The 21642-nt window shown below is 41.5% G+C and overlaps 1 protein-coding gene across 1 annotated transcript in view; it reads right to left on the bottom strand.

Moving 5' to 3' along the window:
- PIP4K2A (phosphatidylinositol-5-phosphate 4-kinase type 2 alpha) overlaps positions 1 to 21642 on the bottom strand; it is a 177578-nt gene that overhangs the window by 35441 nt on the left and 120495 nt on the right. Inside the window, exons 5-6 of the mRNA XM_007189879.2 lie at positions 8572 to 8718; positions 4382 to 4420 (exon numbers count right to left, since the gene is read on the bottom strand). Of these exons, the coding sequence (XP_007189941.1) occupies positions 4382 to 4420; positions 8572 to 8718 (186 nt within the window). The remainder of the gene's footprint in view (positions 1 to 4381; positions 4421 to 8571; positions 8719 to 21642) is intronic.

The raw sequence follows: 21642 nt of genomic DNA, 5'->3' as shown, positions 1-21642 counted from the left end.
TCTGTATATAGTTTCATGTCATCTGCAAACAGTGACAGATTTACTTCTTCTTTTCTAGTTTGGATTCCTTTTATTTCTTTTTCTTCTCTGATTGCTGTGGCTAGGACTTCCAAAACTATGTTGAATAATAGTGGTGAGAGTGGACATCCTTGTCTTGTTTCTGATCTTAGAGGGAATGCTTTCAGCTTTTCACCATTGAGAATGATGTTAGCTGTGGGTTTGTCATATATGGCCTTTATTCTGTTGAGGTAAGTTCCCTCTATGCCCACTTTCTGGAGAGTTTTTATTATAAACAGCTGTTGAATTTTGTCAAAAGCTTTTTCTGCATCTATTGAGATGATCATATGGTTTTTATTCTTCAGTTTGTTAATGTGGTATACCACACTGATTGATTTGTGGATACTGAAGAATCCTTGTATCCCTAGGGTAAATCCCACTTGATCATGATGTATGATCCTTTTAATGTATTGCTGGATTTGGTTTGCTAGTATTTTGTTGAGTATTTTTGCATCTATGTTCATCAATGATATTGGCCTGTAATTTTCTTTTTCTTGTGGCATCTTTTTTCTGGTTTTGGTATCAGGGTGATGGTGGTCTCATAGAATGAGCTGAGTGTTCCTTCCTCTGCAATTTTTTGGAAGAGTTTCAGAAGGGTAGGTGTTAACTCTTCTCTAAATGTTTGATAGAATTCGCCTGTCAAGCCATCTGGCCCTGGACTTCTCTTTGTTGGAAGTTTTAAAATCACTGTTTCAATTTCAGTACTTGTGATTGGTCTGTTCATATTTTGTATTTCTCCTTCCTTCAGTCTTGGAGGTTGTACCTTTCCAAGAATTTGTCTGTTTCTTCTAGGTTGTTCTTTTTATTGGCATATAGTTGTTTGTAGTAATTTCTTATGATCCTTTGTATTTCTGTGGTGTCACTTGTAACTTTTTTTCATTTCTAATTTTATTGATTTGAGCCCTTTCCCTTTTCTTCTAAAGGTTTATCAATTTTATCTTTTCAAAGAACCAGCTTTTAGTTTCATTGATCTTTTCTATTGTTTTCTTGTTTCTTTCATTTATTTCTACTCTGATCTTTATGATTTCTTTCCTTCTGCTAACTTTGGGTTTTGTTTGTTCTTCTTTCTCTAGTTGCTTTAGGTATAAGGTTAGGTTGTTCATTTGAGATTTTTCTTGTTTCCTGAGGTTAAGATTGTATTGGTATAAACTTCCCTCTTAGAAACTGCTTTTGCTGCATCCCATAGGTTTTAGATTGTTGTGTTTTTGTTGTCATTTGTCTCTGGGTATTTTCTGATTTCCTCTTTGGTTTCTTCAGTGATCCATTGGTTGTTTAGTAACATATTGTTCAGCCTCCACGTGTCTGTATTTTTTACAGTTATTTTCCTGTAACTGATTTCTAAGCTCATAGAGTTGTGGTTGGAAAAGATGCCTGATATGATTTCAGTTTTCTTAAGTTTTACAAGGCTTGATTTGTGGCCCAAGATGTGACCTATCCTGGAGAATGTTCCATGTGCACTTGAGAAGAAAGTGTATTATGTTCTTTCAGATGGAATGTTCTGTAGATATCAATTAAGTGCACCTGGTCTAATGTGTCATTTAAGGCTTGTGTTTCCTTATTGATTTTCTGTCTGGATGATCTGTCCATTGATGAGAGTGGGTGTCCCCCACTATTACTGTGTTACTGTTGGTTTCTCCTTTTATGGCTGTTAGCATTTGCCTTTTATATTGAGGTGCTCCTATGTTGGGTGTATATATATTTACAAATGTTATATCTCCTTGGATTGATCCCTTGATCATTATGTAGAGTCCTTTGTCTCTTTTAACAGTCTTTAAAGTGTATTTTGTCTGATATGAGTATTGCTACTCCAGCTTTCTTTTGATTTCCATTTACATGAAATACCTTTTTCCATCCCCTCACTTTGTCTGTATGTGTCCCTAGATCTGAAGTGCATCTCTTGTAGACAACATATATATGGGTCTTGTTTTTGTATGTATTCAGCCAGTCTACGTCTTGGCTGGAGCATTTAATCCATTTACATTTAAGGTAATTATTGGTATGTATGTTCTTATTGCCATTTTGTTAATTGTTTTGCATTTGTTTTTGCAGGTCTTTTTTCTTCCCTTCCCCTTTTGTTCACGTCTCTTGTGACTTGATGACTATCTTTAGTGTTGTGTTTGGATTGTTTTCTCTTTTTTGTGTGTGTATCTACTGCAGATTTTTGGTTTGTGGTTCCTGTGAGGTTTTTGGTATAGCAGTCAATATATACACAAGATTGTTTTAAGTTGCTGGTCTCTTAACTTCCAATGCATTTCCTGCATTTGTACTCTCCTGTTCTCATGATTGCTAGTTTTGACATCATATTTGTGTGTAGATGATCCCGTACCTTTATTTCATGTTTGCCTTTACCAGTGAGCTTTCCCATTCATAATTTTCTTGTTTCTAGTGTGGCCTTTTATTTTCTGCCTAGAGAAGTTCCTTTAGGATTTGTTGTAAAGCTGGTTTGCTGGTGCTGAATTCTCTTGGCTTTTGCTTGTCTGTGAAGCTTTTGATTTCTCTGTCAAATTTGAACGAGAGCCTTGCTGGACACAGTATTCTTGGTTGTAGGTTTTTCCCTTTCATCACTTTAAATATATCATGCCACTTCCTTCTGGCCTGCAGAGTTTCTGCCGAAAAATCAGCTGATAACCTTATGGGAGTTCCCTTGTATGTTAACAACTGTTGCTTTTCCCTTGATACTTTTAATATTTTTTCTTTGTCTTTAATTTTTGGCAGTTTGATTAACATGTGTCTTGGTGTATTCCTCCTTGGGTTTATCTTGTATGGGACTCTCCGTGCTTCCTGGACTTGAGTGAGTGTTTCCTTTCTCATGTTAGGCTCATCCTAGGTGACCTCATTTACACTTCCCTGTCTTTGGTCACTCACCCTTCCTGGCAGGTTTCCCAAGCCCCCTTTTCCAGCTGAAGCCCTCTCTGCAGCCTCTCATGCCTACTGGACATCTCTGTTCTGATGCTGTGCTGACAACTCTAACTACTCCGCCTGCTCCCTTTCTCCATGAGTGGAATCAGCACCTACCCCACTGTCCAAACCAGAAAGTGTGCAGTCACCCTCCCTCCACACACACTCCCTGGCACTGTTCACCTCCCATATTCAATCTCTGAGTTCTGTGGATTCTTCTTCCTAAATCTCTCTATACTCTTCCACCACCCCAGGTCGGGCCACCATCTATTCTGGATTATTTCCACAGCCACTCTAGATGGCCCTGCTTACCTCTGTGGCCTCCTCCCACCCTCCAATGAAAGCACCAAGTGCTCCCCCTCTGCACACACTGCTCCTTCTCTAGCTAACGCCTACTCATCCTTCAGGTTTCCAATCATCTCTTCCAGGAAGACCACCGAGCCAGATTTAGGTGCCCTTGCTATGTGTTTCCTATCAAAGAACTTACAACATGATACTGTCATTTCCTATGTAATGTCTGTATCGCTTTGCAGGACATGTCTGTGTGGTTAATTATTTTAGCCCCTGAAGCTAGGACAGTAAGCATAAAGACATTCACAAACTTCTGGATGAATAAGTAAAAGGAGATTTCCAAATCTATAAAATTCAAACCCAAACTGAGTGATATCATCCTAAATAATTTAATTGAGAAACAAAAACCTTGAGCCCAGCTTTCAGATGGTTTGGTCAAGAAAAGGCACCTCAACATGATGAGGAGTAAGCTGAGAGTATAGAGGTGCCTTTCCTGTAAGCAAATCCCCATTTGGGGCAGTTGAGGTTTGCACACAGAAAGCTGCCTCCCAAATTCTTAAACTGATTCCAGTTGAATCTGTTTATAATCCTGCATAATTAACAAAATGTGGTTCAAGTATTACCTAATGTCCAGTGACTCAGAAAAAAGAGTCTCCTCGTCCATCCCTAAGTCTTTACACACAAAAAATACTCTAATTAGATCTTAACATTTTATAGTTGGAAAGGAGTTTGAAGCTCATTAAGCCAATATTTTATTGGTGAATTTGAAGCTCAACACTGTTGTTTTACAGGTGAGAAAACTGGGGCTCAGGGAGGCAGAGAAACTGACTCAAGGTCACACCTGGCCTGTTAGTCATAAAGTGGGGTTAGGACTCAGGTGCTGGGTTGTACCTGCCAGTTTGGAGCGTGCTGACAGCAGAGGCGGCTGTTTTCTCAAGATCACGTTGATGGGAAATGTTTCACACACACCTCAAACTAATAACTACTTCACTGTCCAACAGGGCAGCCAACCTGAGGGAGAGAACTGGAGGGGAACGTTCCTCAGGCCCGTGAAGAGCTTCTCACTGTAGTGGAGGGGAAATGGCTAGAACCGCATGCCCGCGGGAGTGAGGTGAGAGAGCCACCGGGCACTTACCTTTTCTTTGTCACTTGCTTCCCTAGCCACTGTAGAGCCCTGAAAGAGAAAGAGATAATGAAAACACGCGCACGCAAGGTATCAGCTTCACGTGAAATATGCAAATGCTCCAGGGCAGAGCGCGGAAATAAATGAGCACCGACTTTGCTCTGGCCCCTCCCCGAGTGCGCTGCACCCTCTGCAGGGATTTCTGTCCACCTGTCTCCAACCCCTTCCCTGCCGTGTCACCTGTGCTCTCTTCTCCCTGGTTCCTGTCCTCCTGCTGGAAATCAGAAAACCCGACAATCACGTGAACAATGACTTACTAAACGTGGAGTCAAACATCAATCGCCACAAATGGTTGGTTTGAGGGTCTGCAAAGTGAAGTGGGCCGTCAGCTGGCCGCAGTGACCACTGGGGCATAGAGGCCTCTTTCCCACGCTGCGTCCTCTAGGTGGGGGCGTGCCCTGGGCCCCGACTGCCCGTCTCCCCTGGCTTAGGGTTACTGACGAATGTGCTTCCTCACTTACCATGACTAAGACCCAGTGGGTACTTCCCGGCCCCTTTCACTTTGGAGGTCCCTTCAAACACACGTCTCCTTGCACCGCTTCTGTGTCAGAACCTAGGCTGAGCACAGAGGTATAAAGTAGAAGAAAACACAGTTCTTGGTCGCAGCAATTTCTACTCTACCGCACTGGTTTTCAAAATGATGCCCTCGGTTCTGTGTTGTCTGAAATGACCGAGTCCTCCTGATGCCGACAGGGGTGCTTTGGGGTAGAGTTCAAGAACAGAAACTGTCCTTTGTTTGTGGAAGATCTTAATGCAAAAGAAAGATTAGGAAACAAATGGCCAGTGAATTCCTAACTTTGTTAATACAACAGTGAGCATTTATCCTTTGTGCTCCGTGGTGACCATCGCGGTGTCTCACCCAGCAACGCCCAGTGTTTGTTTGCTGAGTAAACGGCTGGAGGAGGGTCACAGCCTGACTGACTGCTCTCCCTCCCCTCCCAGCACTGGATGCCCAGACTATGACTAGGTCAGTGGAGCGATCCATTTACCTGACTATCTTTTAAGTAGATATTTATTGGCCTGGAATACTTGCATTAGCCAATCATTAAGAATGTGTATGTGACTTGGGAAAATTTAAAGTAGCTTCTAGGTTGGCCACTCTTAACATTTTTGCTGTATGACCATCTTGCCTTCGAGCAGCTCAGGCATGAGTCAGGGTGTGTGTAACGTGCTCACAGATGGGGAGCCTCCTTGCACTGCGGAAGGGGGCCGAGCCCAGGCCAGGGGCTCCCTGGGGCCACTTCTCCATCTGCCCCATGCTCAGCATTCCCAGGTCTGGTGGATCCAAAAGACCCTGCTGCCAACCCAGGGAAGATGCTCGAAGCTTCTGGGGGATGTGTCAGAGGAGCACAGAGCTGACCCAGCAAGTGAAGATGAACCGTGTAAATTGTTCGTGAAGGAAAGCCCTCTGCCTGGCTGAGCCCAGCAGCTGTCACTTGCAATGGTTTGTTTTTTCCTTTACAGATTCTTGAATTCGGGCCATAGTATCTTCCTCTATACACTGACTGCTAACAAAGAATGTTCCCAAATTTAAAGGGGAGGGGGGGCTTAATACTCAAGTATTAAATACTTGTAATACCTGGGTCTCTGTATCTTTAACCAAGTTTTTTAGTCTCTGTGTGTGTTTTCCCTCTAGGATATAATTTACTCTGCTCCTGATTCTCACTGAAGCTTCGTCTCTATGTAAAAATGCAGAGCATTAGCCTGGAAAAACTCATCCAAATTTAAATTCATTCAGAATTTAAAAATTAAAACAAAATTAGAAACGTAAGTCAGTCAAGGCTGAGAGTTTGAGCCATGAAATGATGCCAGATGCCCAGGTTCCCTCACAACGGCAAGTACTGGCAAGAAAAGTTTATTCTACAAGCTAAAAAGGGTGATGAAATCATGACATCCAAGGTTAAAACTATAACATCCAGTCTATAAGCGTAATTTACATCAGGATATGCTTGAACAGGATATGCTCAAGCAGGATATGCTTAAGATAGAGGCACTACCTTAAGCATTTCCGGGGGATAAAAAAGTAGAACCAAAACAACTGCCTTTAAGGGACTTATTAGTAGAATGGATGAGACAATGAACATTCATCCACTCCTCCCCATATGCCGTGCGTTATGCTGGACGTGACACATACGTATCTCATTAATCCTCACAGCAGCGGAGGTAAGATCATCTCTGTTCTACAGATGAAGAAACTGTGGCTCATAGAGGTTCAGCATCTTGCACACAGCTAACAAGTAGTAAAACCAGGACATGCGGCTTCAGAGGTCATCTGGCTTCTTACATGGGAGAGTCAGGCCAATGAAAAGACCTACAATACTCAGCAGAGTGAGCTAAGTAACACTGCAAAGGGCCTCATGAGAGAGATGGTTCCAAAGAGCCCCGTAGCCCTGTAGGCTGGGATTTCCACCTATAAAATAGCTACGACTTGGAGGCAGGACAGAGCAAAGCTGTATTTGGGAAGCTTATATAGTTCATCTGAACTCCACAGGGTAGGAGATAAGCCTAGAACATTCCCCCTCCCTTAGACTAGCATTTCTCAAAGCATAGGTCAGCACCCAGGGGTCTGCAAAGTCAAAACTATCTTTATAATAATTCTGAGACACTATTTGCCTATTTCACCATCTTGATATTTGCATGGATACTGCAAATACAATGGTGGGTAAAACTGTTGGCAGCTTAGCACAAAGCCAGCAGAGGCACCAAATGGTATTAGTAGAGTTTGTCATAAAACATATGAATAGCCTTGAGGAAGCAGTTCACCTAACTCAGTGAATCCATCATTCCAAATAACCAAAGCATGATGTAGCCAGACCAATGCGTGCAAACAGACTGACGGATTTTAAAAAGTTCACTGATGGGATTTCAGATTCCACACTGTAACTCAGCTTTGAGAAATTACCACTTGTCAGGTTAAGGTGTGATATCAAAGGAAAACATCCACAAATTTCGGAAAAGTTATTAAAAACTCCTCCTCTCCTTTTCCAACTACATATTTGTGTAAGGTCTGATTTTCTTCATACACTTCAATCAAATAACTTGGCAACAGGTGGACAGCCAAACCAGACAGGATGTTCTAACTGTCTCACCAAACCTGACATTAGACTTGCAAAGATATAAAACAATGCTACCTGTTCCACGAAACTTTTTGATTTGGAAGATATTTTTCATAAAGATATGCTAACATGTAATGGTTTTACTATTTTAAATAAGTTTTTTTCAATGATGTCTCATTTCTAATATTGTAAGTATTAGTAGACATAACCTACATAAGCAGAAGCTTTTTGGGGTCCTCTTTTAAGGGTGTGAAGGAGTCTGAGATCAAAAAATTCGAGATCCACTGATGAAGACCAAAGGTTGGAAAACTTTTTCTGAAAAGGGTCAGAGGGGTAGTGTTTCGGTCTTTGTGGTCCAAAACAGTCTCTATGGTAACTACTCAACTCTGCTGTTGTTATAGTGCAACCACATACGATACACAAACCACAGGCATTGTGGGATTCCAATAAAACTATTTACAAAAATGGCCATGTTGGCCGTGCCATGGAGGCAGGTCACAGTCTGCCTGCTCCTGACCTGGACGTTGCCTATGTCGGTGATCCCAGAAGTCAGATCCCCTCACTCCACAATCAGAATTTCCAGTGGTCCGCCTCTCACTTGAGGTCTCTGAAACAGCCTGTCTCCAGGCCCGCTCCTCAGCCTATCCCTCACCTCCTTCAGGTCTGCAGTGAAGCGAAACCCTATTCAAAACCGCATCCCTTCCCCGTGCTTCCTGTCTTTACTTCTGTCCATGGCACTGATCACTTCCTAGTATACTCCATGATTTACTTACTCCTTTTACTTATTACCATCCGTCTTCACCCGCCAGAATGTCAGCTCGTTGAGAGCAGGTTTGGTCTGTTTTGTTCATCAAACTATTCCCAGCACCTAAAGCAGTGCCTGGCCCATAGCTGGTGTTCAATACATACTTGTTGAATAAAATAGATGTGGTATCTCTCGTAGGTACAAGTGGTCCTCGCTTAACACAAAGGAGCGCTCCTGGCAGCTTTGAGCTCTGGGCGCCTCCTAACTGCTCAGCATGATCAATTACATACAACGTGGATGACCAAGCTTAATGAATAGAAGTTAATAAAAATCAATCTTACCTTTAAGTCATATTTCCTATATACAGATAAACGGTGGCTGAACACATTTCTTGTAACAATCACATATATTTCAACTCCATCAACATTAAGCCGGTACATGCCCAGGAACTGGGGAAGAAGGGTGATCCCATGACATTCCACTATATACTGCATAGGAGAGAAAGAAAAAAGGGGGGGAAATGATCCAGTCAAAAGGTGTTCATTCAGATGTAAAGTGTAACTCTTCTGCTATGGTGTTTATACAAAGTGATAATGGTTTCTACAACTATTAACGTCCTGTTTACAGAAAATGACCATGTTTGTACTGCCTTCAGCAGTACAGGTCTGCGTCCACTGTGCAGACACAGATAAGAAAATTCAACTCTATCTCGAGAGATATCTTCTCCCTAACAAACATTCCAAACTAATTTGTAAAGTCAAAACTTGGATACAATGGCGTAGGGTGAGAGGACAAGTGATTGGTCCTTTCTGTAATTCCTTTAAAGTGAAATCACACTCTACCTGGGGCTGCCATCTTCCTCCCTAGAAGCCTTTACGATGATTTCATGAGGTTGAGGCAGCATGACTTGGCCACTAAAATCAACTCCTTTAACAGTGTTGAAGTCGAGGTTAAAAAGGAAATTGTGGAGAAAGGTCAGTGTTAGAAGCTGGGAGAGTCGGGCTCCAGTCCTGGTTTTCCTGTTTCTTATTGAGACTCTAATGTTTAAATTGCCCACTGGTCTCCCAAAGCAAAAGGAATAAAAACAAAAATAAACAAATGGGACCTAATCAAACTTACAAGCTTTTGCACAGCAAAGGAAACCATAAACAAAATGAAAAGACAACCTACAGAATGGGAGAATATATTTGCAAACGAAGCGACCGACAAGGGCTTAATTTCCAAAATATACAAACAGCTCATACAACTCAACAACAGCAAAAAACCAACAACCCAATCGAAAATTGTTTTTTTGAAAAACACTTCTCCAAAGAAGAAATACACATGGCCAACAGGCACATGAAAAGATGCTCAGCATCGCTGATTATTAGAAAAATGCAAATCAAAACTACAATGAGGTATCACCTCACACCAGTCAGAATGGCCACCATTAAAAAGTCTACAAATAACAAATGCTGGAGAGGGTGTGGAGAAAAGGGAACCCTGCTACTGTGTTGGTGGGAATGTAAATTGGTGCAGCCACTATGGAAAATAGTATGGAGGTTCCTCAAAAAACTAAAAATAGAGTTGCCATATGATCCAGCAATCCCACTCCTGGGCATATACTGAGAAAAAAATGATACTTTGAAAAGATACATGCACCCCTCTGTTCATAGCAGCACTAGTTACAATAGCCAAGACATGGAAACAACCTAAATGTCCATCCACAGAGGAATGGATAAAGAAGATGTGGTATGTATATACAATGGAATATTACTCAGCCATCAAAAAGAATTGAATAATGCCATTTGCAGCAACATGGATGGACCTAGAGATTATCATACTAAGCGAAGTAAGTAAACAAGAAAGACAAATGCCATATATCACTTATATATGGAATCTAAAATACGATATAGATCAACATAGCTATGAAACAAAAACAGACTCACAGCTATAGAGAAGACTTGTGGTTGCCAAGGGGGAGGGAGGGCAGGAATGGGAATTTGATTTTAGCAGAGGCAAACTATTATATATAGGATGGATAAACAACATCATACTGTATAGCACAGGGAACTAGATTCAATATTCTGTGACAAACCATAGTGGAAAAGAATATATATATGTATAACTGAGTCACCTTGCTGTACAGCAGAAATTAATACAACATTATAAATTAACTATACTTCAATAAAGTTAAAAAAAGTAATTTATGAAAAAATATTCTTTTTTTGGACACATTAAAATGAATACTTTGTATATTTACAAGTGACATTGAAAAAAAAATTCATGTCATTGAAGAAATAAACTGCCCACCAGAGCAGCGGTGTGAAAAAGGGCTTGCCCTCGCTCTACAGACAGATGGACACTCTCCGGCCCCATGCTGGATTCATCAAATCCACTGAACAAGTCCCAGAACTGACACCATTTCCAAGGAGAGTTGCAAAAACACAACATGAGTTTATCAGTCTTGAATGACCATACTCTAAAAGGCCACAAGATGGAGACACTTCTCCTCAAAAGACTATCCTTACAAACTGGGTCCCATTGCACCTTCCAAAGGAAAGTTAGGTTTTCCTTTCTTTAAAATGAAGGGGAAAGATTTCAAAAAAGCTCTTTTATGCCCATGACATGTGTGTGAACTCTCTAGGATAACTGAACAGCATGAGTAACATGATTCCAAAATTGTAAAAATTGGACCTATTGTGCCTATTTACAGAGATGTGTCTGGAAGAATGGTCACCATGATAATGGTGAAATTTAGGGTAACTGCTTTCTTCCTTTTTCAAAAAACAAAAAAAATATTCTCGAATTTTTCTGTTGTACAGTGAACATTTTATAAAAATACGAAAGTAATCAGAATGCCCTTTCAAACTTCTTAGTGGTAAATACTGTAATAATCAACTCTGATAATATTAAACCATCTTAAGATTTTTTTTTAAAAAAACCTTTAGTTTTTATCATTAAAGAAAAGATGAACAGCATCAGTAGAGGAGTTTGATTTTTGCCACCCAGAGTTTTGGAAGACTTTAAAGATGCTCCTGCCCTTAAAAAAAATCTTACTGACCATAATTGAGCTACATATTTTAGTTTGATGGATTTTTCTGAGTTTCACCCCCAACCTGTTCTTAATGTGAAGTCTGATCAGAGGAACATTTTCTATTTCTCGCCTTTCAAAAAACAGTAAATTAACTTGATTTTCGCTAATGCAAAACAGGTGGTAAAGAGCTCTTGGCTGAAATGAAGATTTCTCACATCTGATGGAAAGAAATAAAGAGTGGTTGTCTGGTACCTCTGAAGAGAGATGGTTGGATGGGCCTTAAACACATGGAGGCCCACAGGTTTCCGTTTGGCTGTTCAAGTCCCCTGCCTTTGTGCCATTCTGCTCAATTATTCTCATCATGGCCTATCTTTTAAAAGTCCTGCTGGCAGAAGATGTCTCTTAGATCAAAATCTTGGTACAGAGTCACAGAGCACCCGGAACAGAGCAGATACTGACCACTGTCCACGTTGATGAGTATGTTAAAGAAACCTGACTACTACACAGGAAATCACCGACAAGCTGTTTTCTTCCCCCAGGGGAAAACACACATACAGATTACATTCCACAACTCCTCTATCTTTAAGATTAAATCAATTACTCCATGTTAAAAAAATGGAATATTACTCAGCCATAAAAAGAAATGAAATGGAGGTATTTGTAATGAGGTGGATGGAGTTAGAGTCTGTCATACAGAGTGAAGTAAGTCAGAAAGAGAAAAACAAATACAGTATGCTAACACATATATACGGAATCTAAGGAAAAAAAAAAAAAGGCCATGAAGAACCTAGTGGCAAGACGGGAATAAAGACACAGACCTACTAGAGAATGGACTTGAGGATATGGGGAGGGGGTGGGGTGAGATGTGACAGGGTAAGAGAGTGTCATGGACATATATACACTACCAAATGTAAAATAGATAGCTAGTGGGAAGCAGCCTCATAGCACAGGGAGATCAGCTCGGTGCTTTGTGACCACCTAGAGGGGTGGGATGGGGAGGGTGGGAGGGAGGGAGATGCAAGAGGGAAGAGATATGGGAACATATTGTATGTGTATAACTGATTCACTTTGTTATAAAGCAGAAGCTAACACACCATTGTAAGGCAATTATACTTCAATAAAGATGTTTAAAAAAAAAAAGATCAAATTTGATCTACTTCATCAGCAAGTTTCTATGTGCACTTGTTCTCAAAGGCAAGGCTCACCTATGAGGCTCTCTGATGAACACCTTGAAAAACAGAGATTTAATAAACTTAAAAGTCCTGAGTTTATAAATATGTACAAAACCACAACCACAGAAAGCCTATCGTGTTTGAGTCCAGTATTGACAAGCAGCGGTTGGTAGCAAAGGTTTAGAAAGCATTTATGCGTCCAGACTTTGCAGAAGAGAAAACTCTCCCAGTGAACTGAATTTCTGGGTGCGGGCACTGGGAAGACACCGTTTCCTGTCAGTGGAGGAATGTCTCACTGGGTCTGTGAGCCCCCGGCTGGGGCACCACTGCACAAGGAGTCACTGCGTGTGGGAGTTGACACAAACAGGCCCAGATATGATTCCTCTCAGATTCCTCACCAGCTGACCCGGGAAATGCTGTGCACACACCCCTACACCAGTGGGCACATCTGTGAGGGTTCCCCCACCCCACAAGCTGCTGGGCGTTATCCCACATCTAGGGAGACCGTAAACTCATGGCCACACCACGCTGCTCGAGCCTTCCTGACCCAGCTCCACATTCACTAGCTGTGTGACCTTGGGGAATTATTCAACCTCTGTCTGTCTCTGCATTTGGAGATGACGCATAATATTAGTAGTTAGAGCACAGGGGTTTTGTGAAGGGTGTGAAGATCAGGGAAACAGCACTGGAAGGACAGCGGTGATTCAAGCAGGAGCCGATGAAACCAGGACCCTGGGGCGAGGGGTGGGAAAGGAAGTAGGGAAGGAGAGGGCGAGGGAGGCGAGGCTTCCACCTGACGTGCTCCTCAAATGCTCCCTGAGAAACGGATTCTATTTAAAGGTAGGAGGGGAACTCCCAATTTCAGGGGATCTCCACAGAACAGACTTTCCAAAAATGAATAATGTTGCGTGTGTGTGTATTTGTTTACAAAGTGAGGCAATATTTTTGTAAATATAAAAGAAACACTAAAAAATTCTATTTCTCACTCATGTTGCTTTTGGGGTCAGAACTCTAAGCACTTTCCCTTCAAAAGCTTAATCGCTGACAAATTAACAAAACCGCCTGTAAACAAATGCTGCAAAAATTATTTTAAAGGAGTGTACTGGTGGCACTACAGAATCATGATCAGTTTTTTGGCACGAGCAACCTTTTCTTAATAGTTAAAAACATCCTCAGCATCTATTAATTCCTTTTTAACATTGTTGATTTGACTACAAGACAATCTAAGGATGAATCTTTGCTTCCTCCTTTTTACATGCTTAATTTCCAATTCTTGTAATTATGAGAATGGAGAAAAAGCGACTTAATCCCGAGGGTCACTCTTTAAAAAAGGTGTAGGGGAATTCCCTGGTGGTCCGGAGGTCAGGACTCGGCGCTTCCACTGCCGGGGTGCAGGTTCAATCCCTGGTCGGGGAACTAAGATCCCACAAGCAGCTCGGCGTGGCCAAAAAATATAAAATAAAATAAGATAAATGAAATAAAATAAAAATAAAATAAGTGTAGGTACTTCTTTCACTTTCAACCACGGTCCTGATGCATCTGCAAGGCAATCCTGCCTCACTGGCAAAGGACGTAACGCAGATGCTCCTTGTCTGCCATGTTAAAATCTCAATTCACAGACTCAACAGGTGCAGTGCCCTAGTGCCGCCCAGTAGACTCTTTCCTAGAGGTCAGATGAGTCTGTGGACTTCTGCCCTCTGCCACTCTGAGGTCTCAAGGGAGATAAGAGGTCACAAGTGGACCAAACACTTGGCAAGGCTGGTCCTCCACGTGTGGATCAGGAATTAAGAGCGCACATCTGCCAGAGGGATGACTGTTATGAGAGCCCCAGCTGTGTATGTACGAGTCTGCAGAGCCTTCCTTTCAGCGGCTCCTTAGATTCGGTCCTTTCCCAGAGGCCTTCCCATCTGCGGCCCAAAGCTGGCCCGTTATTTCCACCCCTCCAGGCTCTCTAGGTCACCTTCTCTCACATCAAACAGGGAAAGTCTTGTCTGGCACACGAGCTGGCAGCTTTCAGATGCCTGCAATTCAGCGACGACACTGAGCTTCCATCTGAATAAGGCCTGGAATAGTTAGTCCCAAATTTTTAACAAGTGATCTTGATGGTCATCAATTCTTCTTACACTTACTGTATGGAGCTAAAACCATCACAAGTATTCTTGGGATCAGCGTCCATATTCTCAGTGTTAAACTCACATTATCTACATTTGCATTTTAATAATATTGTTTTTTATTAAGTATTTTTCACTTTTGCATTTTCACAGCCGGATGCCTCGTGTCACCTTGTGTTGTCATTTATCCTGCGGTAGCTTCTGTTTTTTCCAAGAGTGCTTCTCAGACACTTGTATTTGCTGGCAATGTTCATCTGTAACCAATAACAGTTTTCACTTTTTCCTGTCTTCTTTTAAAAAAATATCTTCTTGTACAAAACTCCATGGTGTCACCAGTAAAGGCAAATTTTATCTCTTCATTAGTCTCCCTTAGAGCTTTTTCCTGTATAACAGCTTGTCAGAACTGTAATGTAATGACAAACTGACGTGGTGAAATAGGAATTTTAAAAACATAAAATGCAATAGCCACAAGATCTCGGTTTCCTTTGCTCTTGGGTGCTCAACAAGAATAACAAGTATTATGAATCCCTGATTTGTTGCTTCTTCTCATGCAAAATGAAATGCCATTAAAAGATTCACAGCTGACTGAAGGTTTCAGCAGAGAGGATTCTAAGTGATGTACTGGAACGGATAAATATTTATATCTCCGCATGATAGTGTGAACCTGGGCTCCAGCTCTTGGAAATTGCTGTTATTATCATGTTTCACTCATTTTTTTTTTAGAGGCTTGAAGTGACAATTTAATATAGCATCAAATTAATACTTCAATGTAAAGTCTTGCTTCAGTTAATGTTTCTGAAAGGTTAAATTATCTGTCATCCTTATTGTGCCTCTGCCTATGTTTATAGATCGTTCCAACAACATTCTTTTCATAAGGGTGGGGGGGAGAGAAAGAAAGAAGGAGGGAAGGAGAGAAAAAGGAAAGAGGAAAAAAAGGAAGGAAGGAAGAAAGAAAGAAAAGACAGAAAGAAAAGAAAGAAGCCAGCCTGAAATTAAGGATTGGTTTGCTTTAAAAGGACCAAATAAATAAATAATCCAAACATTCCTTGAATATTTTGAATTATCGTTCAAAATTCCTTGAATTTTGGGATAATGGTCTGTGTCCGTTAATATAATATCTTTTGGTTTCAAATAGTTTTAAGTCATAAAAGAATGTAAGGATGACTCCATTTAAGCTAATGTAAGTATAAAATTTTACTGCTTTTCTTAAACTTAATAAAAAGCAGGCTTAAAAGGAATAAACATTCCTCTTCAGTATTTACAAACATTCTTAGTACTGAGATATTGCAGAATATACCTGAATGCAAACATTGGTGTTCCTAACTCTGTTTGTTATGCTGTTCTAAAGACCCATACATAACATCACCATTAAAGATGAAGTGACTTTGTAAAAAACACCTTATCAGGGACTTCTCTGGCAGTCCAGTGGTTAGGACTCTGAGCTCTCACTGCCAAGGGCCCAGGTTCAATCCCTGGTCGGGGAACTAAGGTCCTACAAGCCGTGCAGTGTGGCCAAAAAGACCAAAAAAAAAACCAAAGCAAAAAAACTCACCTTACTGTAAGTACAGATGGAGTTGACTCAGCGGTTACAACTGAAATGCAGACGGACTGCCCCGAGCATCCCGGCGCTACGCGCTCTGGGAGGCCTGGCTGCCCGGCTCTGGAGCGCAGTCGGCAGCCTTTGGTTGGCAGCTCCTTCTGGGCCTGCCTTCCTGTCCCTTTGACCCAACATGGCAGCATGTGGGTAGAGGACCCCAAAGGGCCCCCCCAAGTTGGCGGTGTCCTGGGGGGGCCTGCCTGGCAGCCTGCCCTCCCCTCTGTCCAGTCCTCCCCCCTTCCTCTTCCTGCACTGGCTTCCATCCCCAATCGGTATCCTGACTCCACATGCTGTGGGCTTTCTGCTCGGGCCAGTCACTCCTGAGCAGCAGACACAAGAGGCAACAAATGCAGGACCTCCAGGGACGGCAGAGCTTAGCACTACCGGAAAGAGAACTTGAAGAGTTAGGCATAAAGCGTTTGAAGAAATAAAAGGATGCAAGTTCAGAAATGAGCATATATAATGAAAAACGATCAGGAGTGCACTGGTGGATTTTTTTAAATGGAACTTCTAGAAGGAAAAATATGATCTTTGAAATAAAATACCATTGGACGGGGAGGCAACAGATTAGAACAGCTGAATAGAGAATTAGGAGTGGGTGACACAGTTGAGAAATTTACCCCAAACTGAGCAGAGATGTTTGGAGACGGAAAACGGGAAAGGAAAGTGAAGTGCCGTGGAGGCTAGAATGAAAATGCCAAATCCGTAGATGTTGGAGAGAGGCGGGGAGACAGGCGATATATGAAGAAAAAAGAACAACGGGAATTCCAGAAACTGGAGATAACGTGCTGCAGGAAACACGTGCTGATGAGTGGGCCGCGCAGCTGGAAACCTGGGGAACGACGGCTGGGACGCTGGGAACAGGCGGTGATGCCCCCATCTGCAAAGTGTCTGCAGAGTGGAACTGGAAGGGGCGCTCCCCAGGCCACAGGGACCCTGGAGGTGGCAGCGCCTTCCAGACTTTACTAAGAGAGAAGCAAGGAAAGTATGTGCAGCTTCTGAAGGCACAGAGGCTCTGCTGGGAGTTGCCCTGAATCTCATAGTTCCAGGCGCTTATAGGGCTTAAAACTTTAATGTGTTTTTCACATTTCGACTGGCCTCTCCTCCAAAGAGAACAAAAAAGCCAAAGAGCAGACTCGGAACGTTTCTCCTGCTCTGGAAAGCTGGTCCTGTGCTGCCACTTACAGGGGCTTCGTCAGCATCACCCGGGAGCACGTGAAGAACACAGCATCTCAGGTCCACCCAAGATCTACTGAGTTGGAATGTAAATTTTTTACAAGATGCGCGGGGGTTCCGTCTATAATCGGCAGTTTGGGAAGCGCTGACGGAGTGTGTAACTTCTTCTCTTTGGGCACCACGCCCTCAATTTTTAAATTTTAATTTTTGGCTTTTATGGGACCTGTTTTCTCAGTTTCTCTGTTTGTGGCCAATGTGACTGTCCGTGGGAGGATAAAAAGATGTACTCCAAGGAGGTTCCAAAAAAGTCAAGCATTCACCCCCAAATCCTTTACTGAAACTTGAGGTACTAGCTAGCTTTTTCAACAAGGATTTCAGATTTTTAGGTGTAACTTCTAGATTTGGCTCAAGTTACTGTCTCCCAAATAACAAAGGATAAGAAAGGATTTTTAGGTTACTTTATCAATTTTGTCAATTTGTCAACTCAGTCACTTTGAAATAAAAAAATAAATTTAAACACTACATTTCAAAAACATAAAAGATATTCCTAACACTATTTTCATAAGGCATTTCTTGATCGTTTGCATTGGCACTGGAACTTGTTCCCTCCCCTAAAATTTCTAAAATTTTATTGACGTTGACTCTTAATTAAAGCTGAAGCCACACGATACCAAAACTCCCAATGAATTCAGGTCAGTCAAAAAAAAAAAAAATCAGTCAATTTAGAAGAAATAAGACATTCAAGAAGGTTCTTGACCATTTTTTCCTTTTTGAATGCTCTTCAGCATTGCTCAGCTAATCAGGTGATAACTGTCATTCATTTATTATATTTTTAAATTTTTATTGGAGTATAGTTGCTTTACAATGTTGTGTTAGTTTCCACTGTACAGCAAAGTGAATCAGCTATACGTATACATATATCCCCTCTTCTTTGGATAATCGTAATTTATAAGACCTGAGTTTGTCCTAACCTAACAGAAATTTGAAGAAAAGGATATTTACACCAAAGCACTAAGTTATTTTTCCAACCATAAAAAAAGAGAAAAACAAAGGAAAAGAGACATAAAAGTTTGCTCTGCTTAATATAAATTTTCCACTGGTCTGAAAGATGATGCTACGCTTTCTTAGCGAACAGTGGAAATTAGGGTAGGATTTGGGCAGCAAATAAGGACTAAGGCAAGATGCTGGAGCTTGGGGAAAAAAGTCTAACTCCTTATGGTTTGAATCTTCAGGTTTTTCTGCACCTGTGCCATACTCTACCAGAAACCAGGCCCCCTAGTGGATTCAAAGAGCAAATGATTTCGACACCGGGACTACGGCGACTAAGTATGCGCAAGAAAGGTATTTAATGATCTTATTCGATCGTTTACATAGCACTTATCATATACCAGGCACTGTTCTGAGCAGGTTCTATAATAAATATCAATTCACCTGATTAGTACAACACTGGATGAAGGAGGTACTATTATCCAAATTGTACAGACAGAGAAGCAGGTGCAGAGAGGGTAGGAAACTTGGCCAACGTCACACAGCAGGTCGGGCGCAAAGCAGCCAGCTGCAGAGTCTGTGCTCTGAAAACCACCTGTCACACAGCACTGCTGGTGAGGTTGGCTCATCAGAAAATTAACCCCAGGAGGAATTTATTTAAATATCTAGCAATGTTCTACTTCTCCAGAGGCTGGCCTTAGGGTAATTTTAACCTTCCAGAATACAGCTGCACCTCTGGATATATCTTACTAAAACAAAAAAACAATGAAAGAAAAGAAAATAGAGACGTCAAGCGCCATAGAGTAACCAAAGCTGTCAGAAAGCCCATCCAATTTATTCCGCAGGAGCCACCCTCTCTGAGAGCCTGTCCATCTACTGATCTGGGATCTGAACACGCCTACTGACCTGTCCAGACGGGGGCGGTTCAGAAGCAAAGGCACATTCGAAGGTAAAAGCAACAAAAAGCAAGAAGAAATAAATGAACTGACAGTCCCCACCGAAGCAGGAGACAGAAAAATTCTGACTAGACATAAATCCTAAAAGTAGGCTAGGCCACCTTACATCCTCTCTGGAATTAGGTCAAGAGTAAACACACGGCACAGGGAATACAGTCAATAGTATTATAATAACTTTGTGTGGTGCATAATCTATAAAAATATTGCAGCACTATGCTGCACACCTGAAACTAGTATAATATTGTAAGTCAATTATACTTCAATAAGAAAAAGGGTAAATACATGCACACACGAATGAAAGGATGAATGAAATGCAGATGGGGAAACTGAGGCTCAGAGATGGCTTAAGTAACCAGTTTGTGACAAACTATGACTTAGGTCTCCTGACCTTCAATGTAGTGTCCTTTAAATAAATCATATTAACAACGGTGATTCTCAATCACTAAGACCCTTTACCTCTGTTTATTTAAAAGTTGTTTTCTCCCAGTTTCACTGAATATAACTGACATACGGCACTGTACAAGTTTAAGGCGCACCACACAATGATTTGACTCCCACATACGTCATGAGATGATGATCACAGAAAGTTCAGTGAGCATCCAGCATCTCACAGAGACACAACATTAAAGAAATGGGAAAAAAATATTTTCCTTCTGACGAGAACTCTTAGGATTTCCTCTCTTAACAGCTTGCATATATAACCTACAGCAGCATTAATATTTATCATGTTGTACACTGCATTCCGAGTCCTTATTTATCTTACAACTAGAAGCTTTTACCTTTTGACTACCTTCATCCAATTCCCCCACCTCTGGTAACCACACATCTGATCCCTTTTTCTATGGCTTTGTTTGTTTTTCAAGAATAATTGACCTACAACACTCTGTTTTAAGGTTAACACTAAGACCCTTTATATTTAAAACACTTCTTATAAGAAGCAAAACAGAGATGCTGAAGAAATGAGAAATGAGCTTTTTCTGGATAAAGAATATACCAAGAAAATAACCATTCTGTAGCACTGAAATGAAATGTTTAGTACTGTGACAGCCCCTGGAGCATGTTAATAGACTTATTTTGGTCCCCAATGTATTTTATGTAATAATGATGATATGTCAAATCTGCATGTTTGTTACAGTAACTACCCCAGAGGAAACGTTTCAAACTGTAATTTCTGTGAAGTCAAAAAATTCTGAAAGATGTCATCAAGAAGTTGATATTTGAATTGCATGTCACACTGTATTAGAATAGTATCATAGTCACTTATCAGAATAATATGTTTTCATCAGTCATTGAGGTATCACATTGCTTTGAAAGTTCTGAGACAATTTAAAGAAAGCAGAAAAAGAATGCATCAGCGCGACATTAAGTTCCTGAGAGGAGTGAATGGCTAAAGCTGCATCCTAGAATTCCATTTATTCAGAAGCCAACGCCTGAGCGTTTTTACCCTCATAGGTACTAACCCAGCACTTTAAAATATCCTTCACAATCGGCAACAGCATAAGTGCTGTAGGACAGATTTCAAAAGGAATAGATGTTATAAAAGATTGATTAGATGCTTAATGGACTTAGAGGCTGACCAGTGTTTTTGAAAAAAACAAATGAGGGGCAGTCCCAAGTTTCCAGAAACAGAAAGTAGCTTGTTCATAGACCTCACTGCAAGCAAAATGCAGTTGATGAAGCTCGGTGCTTTGTGTCCACCTAGAGGGGTGGGATAGGGAGGGTGGGAGGGAGACAGAAGAGGGAGGGGATATGGGGATATATGTATATGTAAAGCTGATTCACTCTGTTATACAGCAGAAACTAACACACCATTGTAAAGCGATTATACTCCAATAAAGATGTTAAAAAAAATAAATAAAATTAAAAAAAAACGCAGTTGATCATATTTGAGAAGAAGCAACTGGCAAGAAATAATTCCTGGGACTTCCCTGGTGGCGCCAGTGGTTAAGAATCCATCTGCCAATGCAGGGGACACAGGTTCGAGCCCTGGTCTGGGAAGATCCCACATGCCGCGGAGCAACTAGGCCTGTGAGCCACAACTACTGAGCCTGCGCTCTAGAGCCCGCAAGCCACAATTACTGAAGCCCATGTGCCACAACTACTGAGCCCGCATGCCACAACAACTGAAGCCCACGTGCCTAGAGCCCGTGCTCTGCAACAAGAGGAGCCACCGCAATGAGAAGCCCGCGCACTGCAATGAAGAGTAGCCCCTGCTCGCCACAACTAGAGAAAGCCTGCATGCAGCAACGAAGACCCAACGCAGCCAAAAAATAAGTAAATAAATAAATAAATTTATAAAAAAAAGAAGTAATTCCTGATGTTACAGCAGAAAGCGTGACAGTAAAGGAAGGAAGCTGACTTTTACAGGCACCTCAGAGCCTACAAATCCAACCAAGC

This window comes from Balaenoptera acutorostrata, chromosome 3 (assembly GCF_949987535.1).
Source record: "Balaenoptera acutorostrata chromosome 3, mBalAcu1.1, whole genome shotgun sequence".
Lineage (NCBI taxonomy): Eukaryota > Metazoa > Chordata > Mammalia > Artiodactyla > Balaenopteridae > Balaenoptera > Balaenoptera acutorostrata.
The sequence above is the reverse complement of the archived record's forward strand: the minus strand, read 5'-3'. Positions and strand labels throughout refer to the sequence as shown.